Source organism: Gymnoscopelus braueri (genome assembly GCF_963280865.1).
Source record: "Gymnoscopelus braueri genome assembly, chromosome: 1".
In the NCBI taxonomy this organism is placed as follows: Eukaryota; Metazoa; Chordata; class Actinopteri; order Myctophiformes; family Myctophidae; genus Gymnoscopelus; species Gymnoscopelus braueri.
The window spans coordinates 49,094,277-49,120,141 of NC_137603.1; the positions used below are offsets into that span (position 1 = coordinate 49,094,277).

General features: G+C 43.2%; 1 protein-coding gene across 4 annotated transcripts in view; it reads left to right on the forward strand.

The window, feature by feature from the left end:
- Positions 1-25,865, forward strand: part of akap13 (A-kinase anchoring protein 13) — a 98,795-nt gene that overhangs the window by 65,982 nt on the left and 6,948 nt on the right. For 3 of the 4 annotated variants that reach the window (XM_080434829.1, XM_080434826.1, XM_080434828.1), the window contains 16 exons: positions 500-646; positions 1,233-1,501; positions 2,599-2,724; positions 3,091-3,208; positions 5,581-5,835; positions 8,012-8,088; positions 9,843-10,024; positions 12,499-12,581; positions 12,849-13,091; positions 18,856-19,014; positions 19,341-19,414; positions 20,875-20,919; positions 21,957-22,007; positions 23,164-23,469; positions 24,098-24,262; positions 24,873-25,188. In XM_080434829.1, coding sequence (XP_080290955.1) covers positions 500-646; positions 1,233-1,501; positions 2,599-2,724; positions 3,091-3,208; positions 5,581-5,835; positions 8,012-8,088; positions 9,843-10,024; positions 12,499-12,581; positions 12,849-13,091; positions 18,856-19,014; positions 19,341-19,414; positions 20,875-20,919; positions 21,957-22,007; positions 23,164-23,469; positions 24,098-24,262; positions 24,873-25,188 — 2,616 coding nt within the window. The remainder of the gene's footprint in view (positions 1-499; positions 647-1,232; positions 1,502-2,598; positions 2,725-3,090; positions 3,209-5,580; positions 5,836-8,011; positions 8,089-9,842; positions 10,025-12,498; positions 12,582-12,848; positions 13,092-18,855; positions 19,015-19,340; positions 19,415-20,874; positions 20,920-21,956; positions 22,008-23,163; positions 23,470-24,097; positions 24,263-24,872; positions 25,189-25,865) is intronic. The other variant, XM_080434827.1, reaches the window with a different exon arrangement.

The window sequence follows — 25,865 nt, forward strand, 5'->3', positions numbered from 1 at the left end:
AACTTATAAACTTATATAGCCTTTTATGACTTAATAGGCTATATAAGTCTATGTCATGCAACATACTTAATACCTCATTGACACTGACAAGCGATTTTGTATTATAATTATTATTAATTATAATTAAATTGGATGCTTTACGTAAAGTAATGACATTCCTGGAGGTGTAGATAGAAACCTTTTGTGTGTTCTTGCATAGATGTAATGCTGTATTTTCACTTTACTTAAAGCACCCAATGGCCATTTATAGTGAGTTATAATCACGCTATAATGCATTATAGCAGTGATCAGCAGTTATGAAGTAATATGATGCTTCATGCTTGACCTTATAAGACATTATAAAATGCCTATAATGTGTCATTATTATTGTTATGAAGCATTGAGTATGTATTAGTTCTTATAACTGAACGACGTGGTTGTACAACGAAGTGTGAATGAGACTTAATTGATATAGACTACACTATAAATGTACAATGTGTGTGATGGTTTGTGGTCTTAGGTACAGAGATGATGGATGGACAGCTGATGGGGGAGTTTGAAGCGGAGGTGAAGGATTTGGAGTTTGACTCCTGGAGCTTGACTGTGGAACAGGACCTCCTCAAACAACTCAACACTGAGCTCATCAAGAGACAGGATGTCATATACGGTATGTGTACGGTATATGATTATCTGTCTGTCTGTCTGTCTGTCTGTCTGTCTGTCTGTCTGTCTGTCTGTACTATCTGCAATTCTGCATGTAATGAATGCATCTATGATGACAGTATCTATACATGCTTATAGTTGTTGTGGGTCATGAGATGTTCAGATAGGTTCACAGACACATATCTAGATCAGTGGTTCCCAAACTCTTTTGGTTGTGACCCAAAAGAGAAATGCGATGTCTTCCCGGGACCAAAACTAGTGAAAATAGCAGATCTAACAGCTCACTACTTCAAAAGTTTTTTTAATGTATTGTTTTATGGAATTTAGATATTTTATGAATAATTGTGAAAACGAAAAAGAAATTGAAAATCTTTTGAAATAAACTGCTCAAAAAGAGTTCGGAAACGTACTCCAGTAAAGTACAGTACTTGAGTAAATGTACTTAGTTACTTTACACCACTGGCTATAAATAATTGTTGAGAAGATCGCAGCCCTAACAACACGGACACTAATCCCCCACGGCCTTCTCTGTCCATCCGCCCTCCCTCCCTCTCTCTCTCTCTCTCTCCCCCTCTCTCTCCCTCCAACAGAACTCATGCAGACGGAGATGCATCATGTCCGCACCCTGCGGATCATGTCGGAGGTCTACAGCAAGGGGCTCCAGAAGGAGGTGGGCCTGGAGCCACAGACCCTGGACAGACTGTTCACCGCTCTGGACGAGCTGCTGGACCTCCACACCCAACACCTCCACCGTCTGCTGGAGAGGAGGAGAGACAACCAGGAGAGAGAGGACAACCCGGGAGGAGGAGGTGGAGGAGGCTTCATCGTCAACCGGATAGGAGATGTACTGCTCCACCAGGTCAGTGAATGACAGCGGTGGACAGTAAATAAGTACATTTACTGTACTACTGTAGTCATCAGTATGTTTTTGCCTGCTGATGACTTTCACTCCGCTACATTTTAAAATCATAATAATAATATATATATGTTTGTAATCACCTTTTATGCATAGACCATACATGGGCAACTGGCGGCCCGGGGGCCACATGCGGCCCCCGCCTTCACTTAATGCGGCCCGCAGGTTAATATCAGAATACTGATATATTATTGATTTAAGCTGTTACAATTCCAAACATGCAAACATGACCCGCTTTAATTACTTCAGTCTATATTAGTAGCTTAATGACTAGTATTGAAATATTATTGTCTTTTTTATGTCCAATGTATTTGTATTTAACACATAAGCTGCCATGGACGCAGATCTGCGTCCTATTAGATACAACCGTGGGCTGCCAGAATAATCTAGGACGCAGATCTGCGTCCTAATGTTTAATTTGGTTAATAGACGATCACGCTGTTTTATTTACATTCCAATGTGTTAAGTTCATAAAGTTAACATAAGTACAGTATAACTAAATGCATTTGAAATTAAATCAAAATGTTACTTTTCAGGATTCCAATTCAAAAAGTAGCAAAAATAGCAGATCTACAAGCTCAAAACGTGACGCGTTTTGAGCTTGTAGATCGGCTATTTTTGCTACTTTTTGTGTGACATAGAGTGGCGAAGTACGACATTAATTTACGAAAAAAGTTAAAATACAGAGATAAGAGGTGTCTGCCCGACAGTATATGCAATGTGGCCCTCTGGAGTCAGTGTGGAAATATAATGGCCCTCTTGCATCCCTATTCTGGGCATGTCATAATAGGCAAAAACATTCTGTGAAAATGGCAGATCTACAAGCTCACAAAGCATCGCATTGCGACGCGTTGTGAGCTTGTAGATCGGCTATTTTGCAGCAAAGAGATTTTGTGCAGGGGGAAAGAAATGCCACGCCTGGGAAAAACTACTGGGGAACCCCAGACAATGAAGGACAGTATATAGGATTTAAGTGGTTACAAAAATAAGTATTGGATTATTGATTGATTAATATGCTGATACTGACATTCTTTCTCCAGTTCTCAGGGTCCAGTGCTGAGTGCATGAAAAGGGTTTATGGGAAGTTCTGCAGTCGTCACAATGAAGCCGTCAACTTGTACAAGGAACTCCTGACCAAAGACAAACGCTTCCAAGCTTTTATTAAAGTAAGACTTTCATCACATCACACACACACACACACACAGGCGCGTGCGCGCACATCAGTATGTACGTGCGTATGCATGCACACATTCGCTTGGTGTCTTGCATCTATATCCTACATTCTTCACTAGTGAATATTACACTGAAGAACCTAAAGTTTTATAATGCAAAACTCAATTGTCTCAGCTGTGTGTTCCTCATAACTTTTGATTGCAGAAATGATGATTCATGATGTAATCTAGCATTGGAACACATGGTTATACTCAACAACAGGTTTAGTGGAGATGAAACAATGTTCTTTGTTCTGTTTGTTGCCAGCTGTATCTTGGGTCTGGTTTATCGATATCGTCTCCTGTGTTATTTCCATCTAGAGAAAAATGAGCAGCAGCGTGGTGCGACGACTGGGTATCCCAGAATGCATCCTGCTGGTGACTCAGAGAATAACCAAGTATCCAGGCCTGATCCTGAGGATGCTTCAGCACACCAAAGGTTAGTGTCACTGTCACGTTACGAGACCGTAGCTGTTGGCTAGCTTACCTGCTGTATCTTCCTGCTAGCTTTTGCTTATGTACTTTTCAGGACTTTCTATTAATTCAAATCTTTACTAAATCTTATATTAAAATTGGCTTAATGGAGGACTGACCGGCGGGGGAGCGGGTCGGCGGACCACGTCGTCACACTCATGTCACTATGACTCAGCCATAACAAATGGAGTTCCCAATGCAGCTACGCCCACATATGGAGTGTGTTGTCTAACCTCAATGTGTTGTCATGGTATCAGGCGCAAACAAATCAGTCAGCTCTATATATGGGCACAAAATGGGGCAATTGGGTATATACTGATGACATCAGCGATCTCCATATATGGGCATAAAAGGGACATGGACTGACAGATACAGAGATCCGGTTGTCCAGGCCACAGATCCGACCACTATGCCCATATATGGTCATATGCATATATGTAACAGACCGACTTCAAACTTGGTGCGCGCAGTGGCAAGGCCTCGAGGCAGTGCGGTGCCCGCCGTCGAGTAGTTCGGATATCCAGTTGTTCAGAACCGCCGATCCAAACAATATTCCCATCTGAACTCATTAGCATACACGAAGACATTTTTAACAGTGGGCTTACAAGGATTCCGGATATGTATTCATGTTGGAATCTGCCAGGCTGTCTAGGCTGATAAATCAAACACACCTTTAAGTCTAATGGTCTGGCCGCCAACTGTGTACTTCAACACTAATCTACCCTTAAAGCTGCTTTATAGTTCAATGGGAAATGGGCTTGTGTGTGTGTGTGTGTGTGTGTGTGTGTGTGTGTGTGTGTGTGTGTGTGTGTGTGTGTGCGTGTGCGTGCATGCGTGTGTTTCTAGTTTTATATGAAGTGAGGGGTTGTGAGTTAATCCTCAAGGTTCTCTGAGAAGACTTTCTCCTGCCAACTCTGACATGTACTGAATAAAAACACACCACCCTGCTCTCCCAAGTAGACACAATAGTGTGATGTAAGACACGCAAGGAGAAAATAATACTCTCTAAAAACACCCTTCAGCCATACTGAATTGTCATACAATTCTCTTATCTTTAGAATCGTTGTGCTTTGTTTGTTCCCTTTTGTAATTTGCATAACCTTCTGCAAGACTAAAGGTGATTAAAACAAAACATCACGTTAATTGTGATTTTAAGATACAAGCCCTCAAAGACACTTTGTGTCTATGTAAGCTGAGTAATATTTCTAAAACAAAGCCACTTTAATTCCTTGCTGATCTGGTAGAAGGCTATGCATATTCTATTCTCATTTTGTATCAAATTCTGCTTCAAGGGTTTTAAGTTGTTCAAACACTCCAATTCTGGCTTACTTGCAACATGTCCCCTGGTGTGGCTTAAATCCTCAAGATCCTCAAGTCATCGCTGTTCAATAAATGTACATGTCAACTTGTCAAGTAATTTTCCTCCTCCAAAAACATCCCTAAAGGAGCTTTACAGTGATGTTTCTTTGCTCTATGCCCTCGATTAGTATTCCATATCCTATGAATTATGTATACGTTTGATTCTCCACAATTTGGGTAATCCAATGATTATGCACAGAGAGTCCACACCAAACACACTGCGACCAAAACAACAAGCGACTTTGTCAACCCGACACCCACGCTGGTGTCGGGTTACGGGAAAGCACTGGTTTTCACTGGGGCCGTGTCCATAGAGAACGCCTTTTGCGCTTTGGATTTCATGTCCATACTAGCGCTCGCACACAGCGTGATGCCACATCAGGACCATGAAAAACCCGGCGCTCCTCTCCAAAAGTTAAACTATTGTCAGCTTGAAGCGCCCCGGGCGCTGCGCCAAAAGGCGGTGGGTGCTGAAGCACGTTGCTCGGGGGCTGGGAAGAGGAGTGCACCAGCCCGTCTTTACCATAGAAATGCATCATGGCAGACAGGCGCTGCCAGCAAAGAAAACGTGTCGCGATGCGACGCGTTGTGAGCTTGTAGATCGGCTATTTTCAAATAGTGTTTAAGATAGGGCTGAAGTGTTTTATAATGTAATAATTTATATTTGTAAAGTAACTAGTAACTACAGTTTCAAAATAATTGTAGTGGAGTAAAAGTACAATATTTGCCTCTGAGATGTAGTGGAGTAGAAGTAAAAGTATAGACAACTGGAAATACTCCAGTAAAGTAAAAGTACCTCAAAATTGTACTTAAGTACAGTACTTGAGTAAATGTACTTAGTTATTTTACACCACTGGTATTCGGTAATGTTTCCATCACTTGCGAGAACACGCAAACGGTGTGAACAGCCCTTTGTCAGAACCACGGTGTATGCAAAGTATGGTTTGGTAAAAGTATTCAATGTATCATTACACGCAGAGAGCGAGGACGATTTCGAGGACCTGAACGAGGCCGTGCGGCTGGTGAAGGAGGTGATAACGGCGGTGGACGACAAGGTGAACGAGCATGAGAAGAGGCAGCGGCTGAAGGACATCCACGCGCGCACCGACAGCAAGTCCATCATGAGGATGAGGAGCGGGCAGATGTTCGCCAGGGAGGACCTGCTGAGGGGGGGAAGGCGGCACATCCACGACGGACCGCTGCAGCTGAAGAACACCCAGGGACGGCTCAAAGGTTGGACATTTACACACACACACACACACACACACACACACACACACACACACACACACACACACACACACACACACACACACACACACACACACACACACACACACACGCGCGCACGCACTCAGTGGTGGAAAAAGTACTCAAATGTTTTACTTAAAGTAAAAGCATCAATACTGCAATGTAGTTACTCTGTTACAAGTAAAAGTCCGGAACTCAAAATTTACTTCAGTAAAAGTACAAAAGTATTGCTATCAAAATGTACTTAAAGAACCAAAAGTAAAAGTACTAAAATGTTTGAAAATAGCAGATCTACAAGCTCACAATGCGTCGCGATGCGATAGCCTATGTATAAAATAGGGCTGAAGTGGTTAATGTATGTTTTATAATGTAATGATTTATATCTGCAAAGTAACTAGTAACTAAAGTTTTCAAACAATTGTAGTTGAGTAAAAGTACAATATTTGCCTCTGAGATGTAGTGGAGTAGAAGTAGAAGAATGAAATTAAATGAAAATTAAGCTGGAGAGACAGAGAGACCCCCTGTTACTGAAGACACTCTAAATAGAAACGAGTGCTATTGGCATATAGAGCTATTTAAACCAAATGAAAAGTATTCAGACTCACACTCACAGGTCTATCTGTCTATTTTCATGTCTTCTATCCCTATCTCTCTGTCTCACACGCAAACATTTTCCTCTCTCGCACAGCTTTCTCGCACTTGGACGTAAGCATTAATGTTTATCGGCAGAGCAATTAATGGTTTCACAAGTTGACACGGCAGTGGGCTGATGCTAACTGACTTAAAAGATGGGCCTATAATGAAAAGGAACAACCCACCACAAAACACACTGGCTTTCATTGTGTTTTATTACACCATTTTATTTCTGGTTTGTAAGCACCTTATCCAGTCTACGTGGTTCCCCAAATAAGGAGGGAAGGGATATGGGTGTCATTAATCAAAGTTGCACATTGTCAATAGAGCATTGCTGACAGGCCCACATCAGGAGCACCACATGGCCACGGTTTAGGCTCATAATACTTGCTGATGGGAGAGGTGCTTATCACCTCAAAGGAACTAATGAGAAAAAACACTGTGCTGGCTAGTTATATACAGAGTGCACCAGTTTAATGCCAGCAAAGGTAACTACTAGGGGTGTGCCGATACACTAATTTCACGATACGATACACGATATTGGGGCCCACGATATCGATACGATACGATATATGGAACTTTTTTATTATGGAAATATATGGGGGGGAAAAAACGAATGAAAATATATGGGGGGGGAAGCAAATGCAAACAAATACTTCTATTTTTGCATTGTTATTATTGCAAAAAAAAAAAGATACATATCGTCACGAAAACGTATCGCGATATATCGCGGGACAATATATCGGCACACCCCTAGTAACTACACACCATGCTGTCTGCCTGTCTGTCTATCTCTCTCTCTCTCTCTCTCTCTCTCTCTCTCTCTCTCTCATATTCACTCACTCACTCACTCACTCACTCACTCACTCACTCACTCACTCACTCACTCACATTTGGGAATGTTTGACAAAGATTTGCACAAAAATAGGGATGCCGTGGTCATACTGTAACAAGTCAAGTGCCACATTTCTTGGGTTCTGTTCTCTCTTCCTCTGGTAGCTTTCACATTTTCTTACTTTGCAAGAGTTAATGAATGTAAGAAAAGGAGTCTGTCATAAGCCAGTGAGCCGTGAAGATGAATTATAACCATGACTTTAATGGCATGTTTCCAATTATAGAAATGTCTTCATTTATTGAAACCTGCCCTCCATGTGACCCCAACTTCCTCTCTCGTTCTCTCTCACCTCAATTCACTTTCAATTCTACAGTTTCATTCTCATTTCATAATAAACCATATTACAGAGATTACAATATTGCAAAAATGCAAGGTTTTAAAGAAAAAAATACATAATTTATTTTATATTCATGTGTTTTATTATCATAAAATTATTTGGGGGGCCACTTGCAATATCCTCGCATCCCACCAGTGGTCCCTGGCCAGGTTTGGACCATGTCTATGCACGTTTTATATCACTGTGTCTCTCTCTCTCTCTCTCTCTCTCTCTCTCTCTCTCTCTCTCTCTCTCTCTCTCTCTCTCTCTCTCTCTCTCTCTCTCTCTCTCTCTCTCTCTCTCTATCTATCTAGATGTCCATGCACTGTTGCTGTCAGACGTGTTTGTGTTCCTTCAGGAGAAAGACCAGAAATATGTCTTCGCCTCTCTGGTATGATACGGAATTGTCATCAAAAGTCTCATTCTCTTTCTCGCTGCGTCTCTGTTCTGTCCTCTCTCTCTCCTTGTCTCCTTAGCCATGCCTCCCTCTGGATCTGTCTGTCTGTCTGTCTGTCTGTCTGTCTGTCTGTCTGTCTGTCTGTCTGTCTGTCTGTCTGTCTGTCTGTCTGTCCTCCTTCCCTCTGCTGGTCGAACACCCACACTGCTGTTGCTTCTATGATGCCCGAGTTTCCCTCCGGGGATCAAGAAAGGAATATCTTATCGTATCCTCTCTTATCTGCCACTGCTGTCGCCTCCATCTACACTCCTTCCTCCCTGCTTTAGTTCCCTTCCTCCTCCATAACCTCCTACCCTCCTCTATCCTTCACCGCTTTCATGAATTCCTCTCCCCTCTTCAATGCTCCCCTGCCCTGCCCTCTATTTCTCTTCTCTCTCTCTCTCTCTCTCTCTCTCCCCCTACTTTTCTCTCACCGCCTCATCCGTCCCCACCCCCACTATCTAACAAGGTCCTACTGAGCGCGTGCAGAGATGCAGTCATCACATTTTCCTCTCCAGCTGTTCGGCTGCTAAACAGCATCCTGTCCACGGTTAGCCTGCCGGCACAACACGGCTGCAGCTAGCAAGCCCGCTAGCTGCTTTTTATAAGGTGGTGGTGATCATGTTGGCTCTGGGTGTCGTCCCTTGGCATGGAACCCAGCCCTATTATACAAGGCTGCTTGTTTTAGAGAAGTTTCTTTTCCTGTGCTTACGTCACTTGCCGTTTTGTGGGCTGGGGTCATTTAATGCGCCCCCACACACATTCAGCACACATAAATATAGATGTACAGTACATGGAAATTAATGTAGGGTGAGTGGACGGTCATAGTTTAAACAATAGCTATTCCTGTGACCCGTGTGAAAGTTGGTCTTAGATATATTGTGACAATTAATTACTCCACCAATCAGCAACCTGACCTTCCCCACCCAGTTCATCTGTTGCTGATAATATGAAATGTAAATGCTGTTCAAAGGCTTTGGCATTAAAAACACATTAAATAGCTTTGTCATTGCATATCGTTGCAGTGCACGTCGACCAGTAAGCCATTTAATACAGAGCTCAATTATCATTGCATTATACACAAACTAATGACCACTTTCCTGCCTGTCTGCTCTGTGTCTGTGTGTGTGTGTGTCCCTCTAATGCCTGATTCATGCTCCGACGCACGACAGCATCGCAGGCAGAAAATAGCCGATCTATAAGCTCATACACGTTGTGAGCTTATTTTCGGTCTGTGATGCCGTCATACAACAAAGTCTAAATCGGGCTTAATACTCTGTCTGTCTGTCTGTCTGTCTGTCTGTCTGTCTGTCTGTCTCTACCTCTGTATCCTACTCCCCTCATCTCCTCTTCCTTTCTGATCTTCTCCTCTCCTTCTTCTCCTCCCTTTAATTTGAGATATTCTGTTCTCTCCTCTCCTTCCTCCTCCCATCGCTCCATTCTTCTCTCCCTCCAGAAGGCCTGTTCATCTTCTCTCACACAAGCATAACCCTTTTCTCCCTTGCTCCCCCTTGCCTCCATTCCCTGCCTTTTTCCCTCCTCTCTTCTTCCCTTCCTCCTTCTCTCCATCCATCATACTCTCATCCCTCGCTCATAGCCATTGGGAAGCGGGGGCCAGTTCCTCCTACAGTCATAGTCTAATTATGTTGTTGTCTCTCTCTCTCCCTCTCTCTCTCTCTCTCTTCTCTCGGTCCCTCCTCTCCGTCCAGGACCATCGCTCCACGGTTCTGTCCCTGCAGAAGCTGATCGTTAGGGAGGTGGCCAACGAGGAGCGGGGTCTCTTCCTGATCACGGTGGGCTCCGACAGGCCAGAGATGGTGGAGGTTCTGGCCAGCAGCCGAGACGAGCGGAACACCTGGATCCAACTCGTCCAGGACGCCATGCACTGCATGTGAGTGGAAAGTGTGATATGATATCATGAGAAGACGCTTTATACAGTGTATGTGTGTGTGTGTGTGAGAGGAGGAAAGGTGACGCGAGAACCGTAACATAACGTTTTATAGCGTATTCTTCATAATAGAAGAATAACAGTGTAGTAAGAGGAAACTATTTGTATTGTATTTATGAGATAAGATATGAATGAGAATATAAGAAATTATATTGTACATATACATGTTTATAGAACTTTATTTTAGAGAGATTGGCTATCTAAGCCAGCCAGGGTTACAGCATGCTTTACCAAAAGACAATTTGAAAATATATCAAAAAGTATAACGTGTTCTCATGTGTCAAAGATAATACTGTAGCCTATTCTAAAAATAAGTATTGCTACTGTGATTCTTTTTGGTATGCAGATGCAACAATATCTGTGAATGTCTCTTTCTTGGAAGCTATTCAGTTTGAATAAAATGATAGATTTCTTCTGACATGCAAGTTTATCATCAGTAGAATATCTTGTTTAGGAGGCTTAAAATACCTTCCCCACTAAAAATGTCTTTCTTCTTCTTTTTTTTATTTATGAAATGTGCAACCCCTACTGTATATATTAGTCCATCCATCACACCTTAATGTAATCTCTCCCCTTACCCCAAATCTTTACTCCCATTTCCCCTAGAGATCTAGAAAGCCTGGTGTGTGAAACATGACGTCTTTGCCCCCTTGTAATCCAGGAATTAGTCGTGGTCCAGGACTTTTGGTTATAATTATACCTTAAAGAGAAACTTTGCCGATTATGAACCTAAATCTCGTTGTTCTGTTGTGAGCAGATCATAATATTCTGTGGGAGAAAAAAAACTATGTCTTCTGTGTATTTCTACCTAGTATATGAGCTCCTCAGATTAGATGGGAATTAGGTTAAAAAATAGGCAAACATTTCCTTTAACCCAATAATAGATACTGATGGAGGAGATTAGAGTCTTGTCGACCCGGTAAACCACTGATGCTTGCAGTCTGTTTCAATTAAATGAAAGAGCTACTCAATGCCTGGGATTCTGCACAGCACAATGCTGTGTGTAGGAAGCTGTGTGGTTTACACATTGCAGTGTGGCAATGTTGATTGAATTTACAGACCAATATAGAAAGCCATTTCCAATTCTCCATAACCCCGCCTCTTAAAGTTAAGGGTCAGAGTGGTACCTTGACCCTTAACTTAAACTCACCTCTTAACCCGACCTTTAATAAAAACCTAACATCACCCCTTAATTCAACAATCACCTCTAATCCTCACCCCTCAACTCAATTCCTTAGCCTTTATTTCCTGTTCTGACCCAAACGCTCCCCATTACCCTCTACGATGATTTAAATTCACATCTGGGAGAGTGAAACTTCACCTCCATTGCCCTTGTAACCCAGGACTTAGATGCAGAAGTGATTACAGTATTATGTATTGGGTTAAAATGTATACTCCTATATAAAGAGGTCCATTCTGCCTCTTCCACCCCATCAGCCCTTAACCCAAACCTTTCCCCTCCATTCCCTGCTGTGACCCGCCGGAGGCCCCACGCTACATGTTTAAAATTCTGATCCTGGCGAGTGAAAGCTCACCTGAGTTTCCCTTGTAACCCGGGAGTCTGACAGCGCAGGTTTTAAGGCTGTAGCAGTGTAGCGTAAGCTGTGATGGAGGGGGATTAGAGTGTACCTGGGTTTATACTGACAGAATGGTCTTAATGGTGTTAAGGAACGACCAGGAGGATTTACTGCACACAGTACGCCAGAGAGAGAGAGAGAGAGAGAGAGAGAGACAGAGAGAGAGAGATGATGATGATGATGATGATGATGATGATGATGAGAGCAGCTAAATGTTATCTAAATGTCTTTGGAGAAAGATGGGCTAGATTATCTCTCTCACTTTGACATGGCCATCTGGCAGAAAATGTGTTATTAGCTATTTTTTTTTCCTTTCCTTTTTTAATCAACTATTTTTTACATATTTTTTTCGGCCCAATTCAATCGCTATGCCAATCCCCCCACCCCCCCCCCCTCCAGCCTATACAGTCCCTGTAACTACTAACCTCTACTGCTGGAACACGCCAACCCTCCCAGTTCAGCTCCCTGCTGAACATGGACCAACCTGTAGGGGTCACTAGTGCAGTGACAGAGATCACCCGCTTGCCACCCACGAAACACAGCCAATTGTGATTGTTGGAGCGCCTGGCCGAGCCGGAGGCTCTGATCTGAATGGGTGGGCAAGACCCTGACCCCTGCTTGACCACTATTAGCTCCTTTTATTTGGATTCACCAATGCCAGCTCTGGCTGGGATTGGTGGATCCTAGACCATGCAGCAGGAATAGAGTGTTAGTCACTGTATCTGATTGGCTCTGTAACGTTAGCTATCCGATTGGCTCTTAGTCGTGTTCGATTTGTTGTATCTGATTGGCTGGTGGATGCCGGGCCGTATCTGATTGGCCGTCTGTTTGTTTGGACAGAGAGAAGGATGATGATGAAGGGATCCCCAGTGAGACGGAAGAGGACAAGAGACTGCTGGAGACCAAGGCCAAGGAGATGAGAGGTATTGTGTGTGTGTGTGTGTGTGTGTGTGTGTGTGTGTGTGTGTGTGTGTGTGTGTGTGTGTGTGTGTGTGTGTGTGTGTGTGTGTGTGTGTGTGTGTGCGCGCGCGCGCGCGTGCGTTATGGATGTTTTTGTGGAACAGTGTCATAATTTTTGGCCCATCCTAATCTCCTCTCTTTCCCTTCCTCCCCACATTCATATCTTTCCCCTCCTCCTTCCTCCTCCTTCCTCCTCTCTCCTCCGTCATCCTCCTCCTCCCTGCCGTCAGACCTGTTGAGGCAGAAGGATGAGCAGATCGTGACGCTGCTGGAGGAGAAGGCCAGGGTGTTCCGGGAGATGTGTGAGTGTGGAGGAGGAGACGCGGCAGCAGGTGCAGCCGCCTCCAGAGGAGAGGGGGCGGAGCAGCGCGACGGCTGCTGCCCGGCCGAAGCCTCTCTATTCAGGGCCGTGTCCGGCAGCCAGGAGGCGCTGCCCCGCGGAGAACCCATCATGAAGCACGCCCTGCAGGAAGGTAAGACACACACAGTGTTAATTGGTAAACGGTGCGTTTATAACGCCTTTCTACAAAGCGCTGTACCATGTGCATTACATTCACCCATTCACACACACACACACACACACACACACACACACACACACACACACACACACACACACACACACACACACACACACACACACACACACACACACACAGGAAACCATGCAAGGCACCAACCTGCATGCATGGTTAGGGCATGGTTCTCAAACGTTTTCATGTCAAGGACCCCCTAAATTATATGTCATTTGGCCACGGACCCCCATCTCAAAATATTTTGTTCCAGGGACCCCCGGAAGCAAAGATTTCCAAATTTGAGTTATAAATGTTGGCTTTATCTATTTATATTCAAAGATTTGCAATGAGTTAGGGGTTCAGTGTCTTGCTCAAGGACACTTCGACACTAACTCAGGGGGAGCCGGGGATCGAACCGGAGAATCTCCCATTTCCCCAAGCGGACGCTCTTATCATCTGAGCCACTGCTGCTCCCACCTCCAACACAGAAAGTATACAAATGTAACCAAATGGACCAGATTTGGTTACCTTTGTATACTCTCAGGGGTTACGAATGAATCAATGAACACTGAGGATTTGGCTGTGCAGAGAGAGAAAGAGAGACACATTCAAGTGTCAGATGTTTGAGGCTGGTATAATTCCATTTAGGTTCCACTGGAGTGGGGGGGGGGGGGGGGGTCTTAACCCACTGCACCGTCCAGAAGGAAACCCTGGACTCCTCCAATTGTATACAGTAGTATCCCCACATGATCTTGGGGGGTCTCCAGATGACAGTAAAGTGTCAATTTAAGGACTTTAAAGACCTTTTTAATACTATACCTAAAACAAAATAAAGAAAATAAAATAAAGAAAATGAAAAAAGACCATTACTGCATCAGAAGTAATCAACAAACTATACTATAGAGACTGGTCAAACATTGGCCAAATTGTCAAATAATATAAGAAAGAAGCAAACATTTTAAAAATAGCCGATCTACAAGCTCAGAACTCCTCGCAACATTATCGAGTCAAACTAAATGTAATTCCCAACTTCTACAATTCCAAGTGCTTGTCAGGGTAGGGGTCCCCAGTTCAAATATGATTATTTTGGGGGGTCTCTGAGCTTGTAGATCTGTTATTTTTGCCCCTTATAACATGCCCAGAATAGGGACGCCATGTGGTTAAATAGTAATAGTGTCAGTAACAATAAACATGCCTGCCTACAATGATAGGCACATGTGTGGACAGTGGAATCACATGCCTAGTAGCCTCGATCTCCAGGCTTTTATTGTTTAGTTTTGCTAAACAATAAAAGCCTGGCCCAGCGCGTCGGTGTACTCGGTATGAGGAAGTGTTTCATTTCCCAACCAACCAGAGTGCAGTGGGCGTCGCTCGTAATGTTGTGTTAACGGGGCAGGGGTTGACGGACAGATCGGTGAACCAATGGGATCAGGCGCGATCGCTCGCCGGCTCTATACACCCGCCCCTCTATACACGAAATCAGGAGCGTTGGGGCAGTCTACATGCCTAGTAATTCACATCGTTTTCTACATTAATTATGGATAACAGAATATTTTAGAAAGAGGTTGATATTGGCCTGTCGGCTTTCCAGTTCCTGCAGTTCCTCCTCCTAAATATTGGAATGGGTATCTTTCTTGAAAAAGTCCATATTGGACATCCACTCATTTACGATAAAAACAAACCTATAGTTGCGCCCTAAGCAAAGATTTGAGTTACATAATATGTTCTCTTTAAAAATATATATATATTAAAAGATTTGCACACATTTTCATGATCTTTTCAAAAATAGCAGATCTACAAGCTCATAGCGTGGCACTCGCTGTGAGCTTGTATATCTGCTATTTTTGAATAGCCAAATAGCCATTTTTGAATAGCCAAAGAAATCTAAAATGACAGAGATGCGTTCCCGGATTGAATGGGTTAAGTGCCAAACGATGCATCAGAGTAGTTGTTGTTAGGTGGCTGTAAATAGAAAATGCATAGATCTGTTGTGGGCCGGGGTTGGTAGTCTTTGGTGCAATGAGAAGCGGGGTCAGAACTTATAGATGGGGTGCGTTTACTCCAGTTGTGGCGAGGTGCCGCCTTATTACACACTTATTTTCTTTTTTCTTTTCGGAAATACAGTGACACACTGACTACTCTGAGTGAAAACTGAAAAGCGAAAGCCTGGTTTTCCGAGCATCTGAACATTTTGTTCCAACAATGACAGTCGGATGAAGTCATTGTAAAATACCATGGTTGTGGCTTCTTTTGTATATACTCTGAGGACTAGAGTAAGAGTATTCAACACACATCTATACGTGAGGTTGATCGGGGCCGTGTAATTACTGTTGTCATGTGATCCTATAGGCTCGTTAAAAGGTATGTGTGAGCATGTTGGTGGTACGTGTGAGTGCAGAGGCGGAGGTCTCAACGGAAAAGATGATGCATCAGAGCCCACAGTAGTTCGTAATAAATAGAAAAAGAATATAGATCTGTTGTGGGCCGGGGTTGGTGGTCTTTGGTATAATGAGAAGCGGGGTCAGAACTTAGATAGGCTGTGTTTACACTGTGTTTTCACAGAGAATGGCAAAAGCACCTCAGTAACAATCCTCATTATATTGCTGACAAGTACAACACGATATAACACAGATCCTGTTATTTTACTGCTAGTGCTTTGTGTTCCTACATAGGGTATTATATGATATGCAGGGGTTGACACTAACGCCTGCCCGACTGCCCGGGGCAGGTAAATAAAACTTGCGGGCAGGTGGAGTTAGCTTTCAGCCTGCCCTACCGGGCAAGTGCGCGTTTGAGTGGCAGTGGAGACTCAACCATCTTTAGTTCACTATAAACACAGCACGAGATGTATGTCTAAACACATGAACGTGGCCAGAGCACTCTGCCCCCCCCCCCTCGCACACACACTTTTTGTAACACACACACCAGCCTGATCGCCAGAGAATTAGTATACATTGCACGGATCCAGTGCATGTCATTCCGTGCATAGTCGCCTAGAAACCCCGAAATTCCGTGCATATGTACGGCGAGTCCCACGGTGGAAAAACCCGGAAGCAGAGCAGTCCCCACAACAAAATTTACGATTCTGTGCCTATCGGTACATAACTCAAACGGCGCTGAGTAGGCACAAGGGAATGTCGCAACGTTCGGGACGGCAACTCGCTCGCTTTAGCTCGCTCGGTGGCCCCTTACGTGGCGACAATTCCCTTGAGACTGCGCGCCTCCGAAATGGTTTAGTCACAATGGGGGAGATGCGAGGCGGCTATGCACGGAATTTCGGGTTTTCCAGTTGTCTATTCACGGAATTTCAAAAACGTTCAAAGCGAACGTTTCCTCTGGCGATCGGGTTGCACACACACACACACACACACACACACACACACACACACACATACACTTTACGTGCACTGGCTCTAGAGCCCAACCGATACATCGGCCATTATTTCACTGATGTGGCCCGATGTTTTTTTATTATCATTAATTTCCCAACTTTCCCCGTCTTTTAGAATGTTGGAACTGCCATTTTACTAACTAACCAGTAGAGGTATAACACAAGTGAACTGCTTAGCAGCCGTCTCATGGATTATCAATGCCAGCGCATCTGTGCAGATCAAACGGTAGGCTAAACAACCTGACGTTTTATCAACAGCCGCATATAGATTAATAAATGTGACGAAATACAGTAAAATCCCAAACTTATGAGAGATCCTGGCTGGATCTATCGCAATAGAAATGAATTACTGGAAACAACTTCAAAGTTTATGCTATCATTCAAATAAGAAAGAAGCTGTGCCCTCACCGCTCTGACGGACAAGAAATAAATATAATCCTTTAAAAACAGCCATGTTCTGTTCCTTTTTTAAACAACAATCCAAAGAGGAAGGTTTCAGCAGCTAGAATCATGACAGTTTGACATTCTTTGAGCAGTTTTTGGTGCGCAAAACTAGTCGCAAGCTCCCTCATTAAGTTAATTGTGTGCACCCGCTGCGCTGCTGTGCTTGGTGCGCAGATCCCCGCCAGGCCAGGTTGTCTACCCAGGCCTGTGAAATTCATAGGGCAGCCAATTGGAATGAAATCTGCTAAAACTGACTGATATACTGATACAGAACCATATATAGGTTATATAACGTAGCTGTCGGGTGGAAACCTTGTATGTCCTTAAAAAAAATAACAACATTTTAAATAGTGAAAATAGCTGATCTACAAGCTCACAATGCATTGTATCTCGACACGTTGGGAGCTTGTAGATCTGCTATTTTACTCTTATAGTGCTACACTCTTGAATGATGAAGTAGGGCATTTATGAACAAACATATTTTTCCATATTACAAAACCATTGAAATATGGAAATACAAGGTTTTTGCCCGACAACGACAATATATGATTTCATCATTTGCGTTTATCCATCAAAACATTATTTATGTTTATTTGTATGGACTTCAAAATGGTCTGTGGAATGTAAAATAAGAGCACTGTTGGCCTATAATGTGCCGTTTTCACTGTTGCTACACTTAAAAATATAAAATAACAAGTGTTAACCCATAGTCATATTCATAGCTATTTAGATATTTGGCATAAATATTGAGGTATGAAACTTTTTATCGTGCAGCCCCATAATTCACAAGTAGAAAGTAAAAAATGTGTTGAATTGAACGGTAATTCTAATTTTACCATCATTTTATAAAGGACGATTTACTTTTCGGGCAAGTGGGCAAGACCTGTGGGCAAGTAGAACATGACCTGCACCTGCCCGACGGGCAAGTGCCTCTGAGACCTTAGTGTCAACCCCTGATATGATATACAGTATGATAGTATATTATGACATCTGATATGAAACAGCTTAAAAACGTCAGCCCTATATACTTCATCGTAAGGCAAAACTGTGAAAATAGCATATTTGCCTTTTGTTTAGTTTTTTTTTACAAAAATAATAAAATAAATAACATTGCGTAAAAATCGGGGTGACTCAATGAACCCTGAAGATTTTACAGTGCATCATGACATGACACGAGAGAACAGCATGAAAAGACTTGAATGGAACTGAACAGAACAGATTGAAAAGGTTCCTGTCCACATGACACAGCAGGCAGTATAACTGTTGTACACACACACACACACACACACACACACACACACACACACACACACACACACACACACACACACACACACACACACACACACACACACACACAGCGGGCAGTGTGGCAGAAGAAGGCTGCAGGCTGTGGGCTCTTAACAGTGTTAGACAGAGGTAATGTAGTTAGTGACCTGTGTTCTCCTGTATGTCTCTGCTCCTGTCCCCGTGGACTGGAGGTTTGTGGTTTGTGTGTTTTTGTGTGTGACCTCATCCTGTTGTGCACACAGTAAAATCCTGAGTGCTAGTTCACCTCTGAGAGTGTACAAATGGAACTAAACAGAGCTGTAAGGGTCCATTTGGTTCCATGGCATCTCAGAGTTACAAATGTTACAAAAGGAACACTGAGGATTTTTGCTATGAATATCGGTGTGTGCGTGAGTGTGCACGTATGTGCGTGCGTGCATGTGTTTTGGACATGGGCCACCACATTTTGGGTTATAATTGATTATGTACTGCACTTTCATAAGATTAGGGTTAATGTTAGGGTAACAGGGTGTGCAATGAATGTAAGTCAATGCAATGTACCCAAATGTTTACTAAACCAACGTGTGTGTCTGTGTGTGTGTGTGTGTGTGTGAACAGTGGAGACGCTCCAGACACTGGTGAACGGCAGCCTGGGAGGAGCCATGGCGGTGGGGGGGCAGCAGGATGGAGGAGGCGCAGGAGGAGGAGGAGGAGGTTGTGTGGGACCGGTGTGTTTGCCTCGGAGGGCTGAGACGTTCGGTGGATTCGACACTAAGAGTAAGACGCTCCTCTAGTCTGATCTTCTATTCACGTTCTGCACAGTTTTGTCGTCTGGTGGCGATGCATTATCAATCAGGTTCATAATTCATCACACACACTGAATAGAATGGAATCTGCGCTCCTCTCTCCTCTCCAATTATGTATTTTTTTCCTCATCTTCTCATGACGCACACGCACACGCACACGCACACGCACGCGCACACACACAGACTAAAGAATTTGACTCCAGCATTTCCTAAGCTATAACATTGTCATTTACACTGTAAAAAGGTGTCAGGCAGCTCAATGCCTTTGATTGTAACTTTGTGTTTCCATGATTGCAGGTGGAGACAGAGATGAGAGCGGGGACACGGCAGCAGACCTGCGCCGGACAGAGTCTGACAGTGTTCTGAAAAAGGTATAATAGGCCTGATCTACAAGTTCGGCGGCTCTTTTGGTCCCGTGACACCATCATACAGACAGACTACTTTAACCCATTCAATCCGGGAACGCATCTGTGTCATTTTAGATTTCTTTGGCTATTTTTGGAAAATCTTGAAAATGTGTGCAAATCTTTGAATATAAATGTTTTAAAGCGAACATTGTAACTAAAATCTTTGATTCTTGGGGTCCCTGGAACAAAACATTTTACAAATGTTTGCTTTAAAATATATAATTCAAAGATTTGCACACATTTTCAAGATTTTTCAAAAACAGCAGATCTACAAGCTCATAGCGCGGCACTCGGTGCTGCGCTATGAGCTTGTAGATCTGCTATTTTTGAATAGCCAAATAAATCTTAAAATGACACAGAGATGCGTTCCCGGATTGAATGGGTTAAGCAACAGCTACAGTACTGTACCTCAACAACACTCCAGCTACAAGTACAGTATAGGCTGGCACATGATCTAGCTCAGAAATGTTGCCAATTGACCTTTGAGCAAGACACTGAACTCCTACCTGCTCTCTTTCTGCAGAGGAGTCAGTGGCTCGTGCTGCTGGGACCAAAGCTGAGGCCACTAGGTCAGATGTTGTGGGCGGGAGGGTAGGAGTAAATGTCAGCGTCACGTTGGCGGAGTGTATTTCTCTGGCGTTCACAGTGAATGTGGAGAGGGGGTGGAGAGCCACAACTCACTGTTTAGCTTTTATGCATTTGACCTACAGCATAGCGACGCTGTCGGGTGGAAACCTGTCCAAAACCGTTCCTTTTTTTAATTTTTTAATTTTAAAAACATTTACAAATTGTGAGCTACAAGCTCTGCTATTTTCATTACTTTCGTGTGACACCCTTCTCTTGCGTGATGAAGTACGGCATTAATTCACCAAAAAACATCAAAATGTGAAACATGGAGATACAAGGTTTCTGCCCGACAGCAACGATAGACAGTATTCAGGTATTCTCTCTCTCTCTCTCTCTCTCTCGTCTCTCTCTCTCTCTCTCTCTCTCTCTCTCTCTCTCTCTCTCTCTCTCTCTCTCTCTCTCTCTCGCTCTCTCTCTCTCAATCTATAATTGTCCGGTGAATTAGCCACTTGATCACTTCCTACAGGCCTGGTTGCTAGAGGAAGCTGTGGGTTATGTAAGCTTCTGTTAGCTGATGAGGATGAATTATGTGTGCTTCTGGGAGGTGCTCGGTGGGAGAGAGAGCCGTGGGCATCTCTGTCCAGTTGTCATTGTTCATTTCTGAGACAGACAGTAGGAAAGCTGAGAGGGAGACAGACTGTAGGAAATCTATTATCCCAATCAAGATGGACGGCTTGTGAGCTCATTCTCTCTCTCTCTCTCTCTCTCTCTCTCTCTCTCTCTCTCTCTCTCTCTCTCTCTCTCTCTCTCTTTTTATCTCTCTCTCTCTCTTTTTATCTCTCTCTGTTTCTCTCCAGGGAGGAAATGCCAACCTGCTGTTGCTACTGAGGAGGAACAGCGAGGTAAGACTTCTTGTCTCTCAGTCGATCAGCGACCAGTGGCGTGTGCAGGAGGTGACCTGGGGTGGCGCCACCCCGGTTGCAGCGAGGTGCCAGCCTATTACACACGTTGTTGGGGTTCGGAAATACAGTCGGAGAGCACACACTGACTACTCGGAGTGAAAACCGAAAAGCCCGGTTTTCCGAGCATCTGAAGATTTGTGATGACAATGACGGATGAACTCATTGCAAAATACAATGGTATTTTGTATGTGTGTGTGCGCGATAGGGCTGGTAAATGAATATTCGATATTCGATTATTATTCCAAAATTGGGAAAATATGTATATTCGAATATGAAAATTTATATTCGATTTAAAAAAATCATATATATATATGTATATATATATATATATATATATATATATATATATATATATATATATATATATATATATATATATATATTATTATTATTATTATTTTAGGTTCATTTGACAGGGACAATACAAAAAGCAATGTATCAAGTTATAAAAACAAACAAAATATATGTTTTATTGGATCCGAGCACTTGATACATTGTTTTTTGTATTGTCCCTGTCAAATAAACATAAAAAAAAATATTTATTTTTTTAAATAATAATAATAATATTCGAATATATTCGAATATCTGCCAATTTTTAAGACCAATATTCGAATATCATTTATGAGGAAAGTTACCAGCCCTAGTGCGTGAGCGCCCCACTTGGGCCACCCCAGTCCAAAAAGTCTGGATACGCCACTGTCAGCAACCAACATTTCACAGGCCATGTTTAATACTTTGTCTGTTCTCCAAAATCAATCTGTGTTTCCCAATTAACACAGCCTTGAACAATAGATTCTATATAAGACACTAATTGGGAGCGAGTACACAGATTATTGGACTGGATTAGTGCTCTAAATACAGGGTGTTAGTGGCCACAGTGGCTGGCGTAAATAAATAAATACTCTGCCAACATTGTTCACTCACATTATCCAAGGCCTTTTCCGAAAGTCAACTGAAGCGTTGTTGTTTTCTTATAGCAGGTTCTTCACAGCGTGTCTCACCTCCATGACCTACTCAGTGCATTACAGGTAAACACTCCTCCCACCTGCGTCTGTCTGTGTGTCTGTCTCTCTATGCCTTCAAATCTTTCTTTTCTAACTTCCAACTTCTGTCTGTCTGTCTGTCTGTTTTGTACAGTGTATCTACTATATCCATACTATCTTTCCCTGTCTGTCTGTCTATTGATTGGTTTAATCTAATCTGTTTCTGCTTCAGGCAGTGTCTGGTTGTGTATGTTTATCTCTGTATTGATCTATCTGTACATCTCTAGCTAATCAATAATATCTGTCTTCATTCTTTCTATGCCAGAATGCGGCGTCTATCTACCTACAGCAGTGGTTCTCAAACGTTTTCAAGTCAAGGACCCCCAAATGAATACGTATTTGGGCGCAGGCCCCCTACTGAAAATATGTCGTGCCTAGGGGCCCCCATACAAGATGTATGTTGTTAAAATGATTGCACTATGCTAGCACTGCTGAGGGTGTATACTAGTGTTGTGAATTGTATATTGTCTGTTGCATATCTAATGTATACATACATACTCTGTATATTATACAGAGTATATATGTTGCCAACTTACTGATGGTGTTGCTTTGATTGGGATGTCTTTCCATCATGCTGTATCTACAGCATTGGTTCTCAAAGTGGGGTCCGGGGGCCCCCAGGGGTCCTTGAGGGAGTTCCAGGGGGTCCCCAGCTAAATGATGGATACTTAGCAACCAAATGGACCCTTATGGGTCTGTAACTCTGAGAGTGCACAAATGGAACCAAATGGACTAAATGGATGTTAAATTAACATTGATTTTACAATATAAATTGGGGTCCAGAGAAATTGGGTGGTCCATAGAGCCTAATGCATGTCAAACTGAGGGTCCTTGAAATTCAAATGGTTGAGAATCAGTGCTAGAGCCATAAAAACGATTCTCTTATTATGGGGGTCCCTGGCATATCTTTTCAAATGGGGGTCCGCGGGCTAATAAGTGTAAATTTGGGGGTCCTTGACATGAAAATGTTTGAGAACCACTGATCTACGGTACTTTTTTCTTGCCCTGTATTCGCTTTTTTTCCTTTTTACTGCTGTACTGTCTTTAGCGACTTATATTATCTTATCTAATCAATGACATCTGTGTGTGTGTGTGTGTGTGTGTGTGTGTGTGTGTGTGTGTGTGTGTGTGTGTGTGTAAGGCGGTGGTGGTGCAACAGGACAGCGTCATCGAGGACCAGCGACAGGTGCTGGTCTTGTCCAACAGCTCCACCTCCAACAACAACAGCAGCTCCTCCTCCTCCACCGCGCCGTCCTCTCGTCCCTCCTCGCGCCCCAACTCCCTGATAGAGCAGGAGAAGCAGAGGAGTCTGGAGAAACACCGGCAGGAGCTGGCCTCCCTCCAGAGGCAGCAGTCCGCCCACGCCGAAGAGAGGAGGCGCAGGGAGAAGGAGTGGGAGAGGACGGAGAGGGAGCTCATGGACAGGGAGGTGCTGCTGCACGTACAGGTACAATAGACAAGCCATTGTTTTCAGTAGAGATGCACGATATTGACATTTTGGCCGATATCCGATAATATGCAGGGTCATATCGTCCGATACCGATATATTACATTATTATATGTTGTATTTATATTGAGCTCATTGCAGAATTTTTTTATTTTTCATTTTCTAAGCCATTAATGGTCACATTATTATTGTGTCAATATTGGTGAAATATTGGTCAATATCGGTGAAAAATGTTCTGAATTATTTTGACATCGGTTTGATATGGATTTCATTAAATATCGGCCGATATCGATATGCTACTGATAATATCGTGCATAAATAGTTTTCAGGCCTTGTGACTTGGCATGAATCAGTAGTTCTCAAAAGCTTTAATTTCAAGGTTTGATATGCATCAGGCCACGGACCCCCATAACTCTCTACAAATGGAACCAAATGGACCCGTTCAATTTGTACACTCACAGAGTTAACTCACAGATGTACAGACTTGTAAAGGTTCCTAACGATCCCTGGGACCCCCCATGGACCCCAAAATCTATGAACACTGTCATAGATTTTTGCTTCATACAGTAGATCTAGCTTCAAACAAAGCTATTTGGCATCAGTTTATGAATTGTCCTTCACTTTACAGGAGGAGGAGACAGGAAGGAGGCGCGTGGAGGTGGAACGGGAGCGAGAGGAGTTGCAGGGTAAGAAGGAGGAGTACCAGAGAGATCTGGAGAGACTGAGGGACGCCCAGAGGAAACTGGAGAGAGACAGAGACACGCTGCAGAGAGAGAGAGACCGGGTGGCTGAGGTAAGAGAGATGGATTCATGCGAGTTATTCTGCCAAAACTACTAGTATTGCTTCTACTACTACCGTCATTATTAGCTCCTGTCCTCTCCGTCACCTCCTAAACTCTCCCCCCCCCCACTCCCCCACCGCCCTCCTCTTTTTCCTTTTATCCTATCCTAAATTTCTCTCCCCCTCCTCCTACTCCTCCCCATCCCTGCTCCTCCTCATGCCCCCTATCTCCTGTCCTGTCCGCAACAAGGTTATTATAGTAAAAACTAAATTCATCTGTTTTCAATTTCAGTTTAGTTTTAATTACATTTTTAAGCAGGTTTGCTAGTTTAGCATCCGGAAGTTTTTATTTTATGAAATGGCTTAGTTTTAATTCGTTTTAGTGTTTTTTTTTATTCGTTTTAGTGTTAGTTTTAGTTTTGTATTGAAATATAGTCAGGGCTGAGATTCGGAAAACCTAGAAAATTTGCAAAAATAGCCATTAGGTGATCTACAAGCTCACAGTGTCCAAAATGGCCGCTGACACCCAAAACGACATTAATTCAAATTTTCGTTATTTGGTTAGTTTTGATTTAACTATAATAAATCTTGGTCCACAATCCCGCCTGCCTGTGTCCTCCAGGGAAGGACCACAGAGACGACCACGTCTGAAGACTCCCTCCATCATCATCCCGCGGACGGAGACCTCCCCGAGCTGTTCCTCCTCAGCTCCCCTTCCCCTCCCCGGCTACAGCCCACCGCCCCGCGCAAGTCCCAGTCCCTGCCCCGAGGGAAGAGCCTCAACCCCTTCACCTCCTCCTCCTCCTCCTCCAACTCCTCCTCCAGCCATCAGATGCCCGGACGGCTGCTCCAGCTGGCCAGTAAGAACAAAGACAAGGACAAAGACAAGAAGGAGAAGAAGAAGAAGAAAAAGAAGGAGGGCAAGGGGGGGACAACAGGTAGGAGAACCTTCATTTTGTCCAGTGAGCATGGAGCTTTTTAACTAGTATGGGATAATTGGGATATACTAGATTTTTGGGACAGATGTTCTTTTTAAATATTTATTATATGTGACAATTTTTTACTAGAGGACAGTCACTGCTCGCTGGTGCCCATTGTTCAGGAAAGGAGAAAAACTTTTTTTTATACACAAAATGAGTTTATAGCCCAGTTAGACTCTTCACATACCAGAGTATGTCTGACAGAAATTTCAGAGCTTAAATCGACATGTAAATATGAAATAAATGCATAAACATGTATTAAAATGTAAGGTTAGAGCTAGCATGTGCTAGCATTGCTAACCAAATCCTCAGTTTCCATCCAAACAACGCGAACTCGCGGTAAAATCCGCTATTTCTACCCGATCGTTTTGAAAGGTATCACTAGTCTGTTGGCTTGGGTCTAATGAGAATGTCAAATAAAGATGTATAAACAATCATATTTTGTTAAAACTGTTGTGAAAAGGTATCTTAGTTAAAGTTGTACAATGCAGGTTCACAAATAACGATTTTTAGCAACCTCTGCTGGTCACTACCGTCACTGCATACAATTTTCCGTAGTCCTCGATTACCCAGAATTCCATTTGTTTTCACCGGAAGCCGGAAGCGTTTCAAAAAGTGTTCTTTTAATTGTTTTA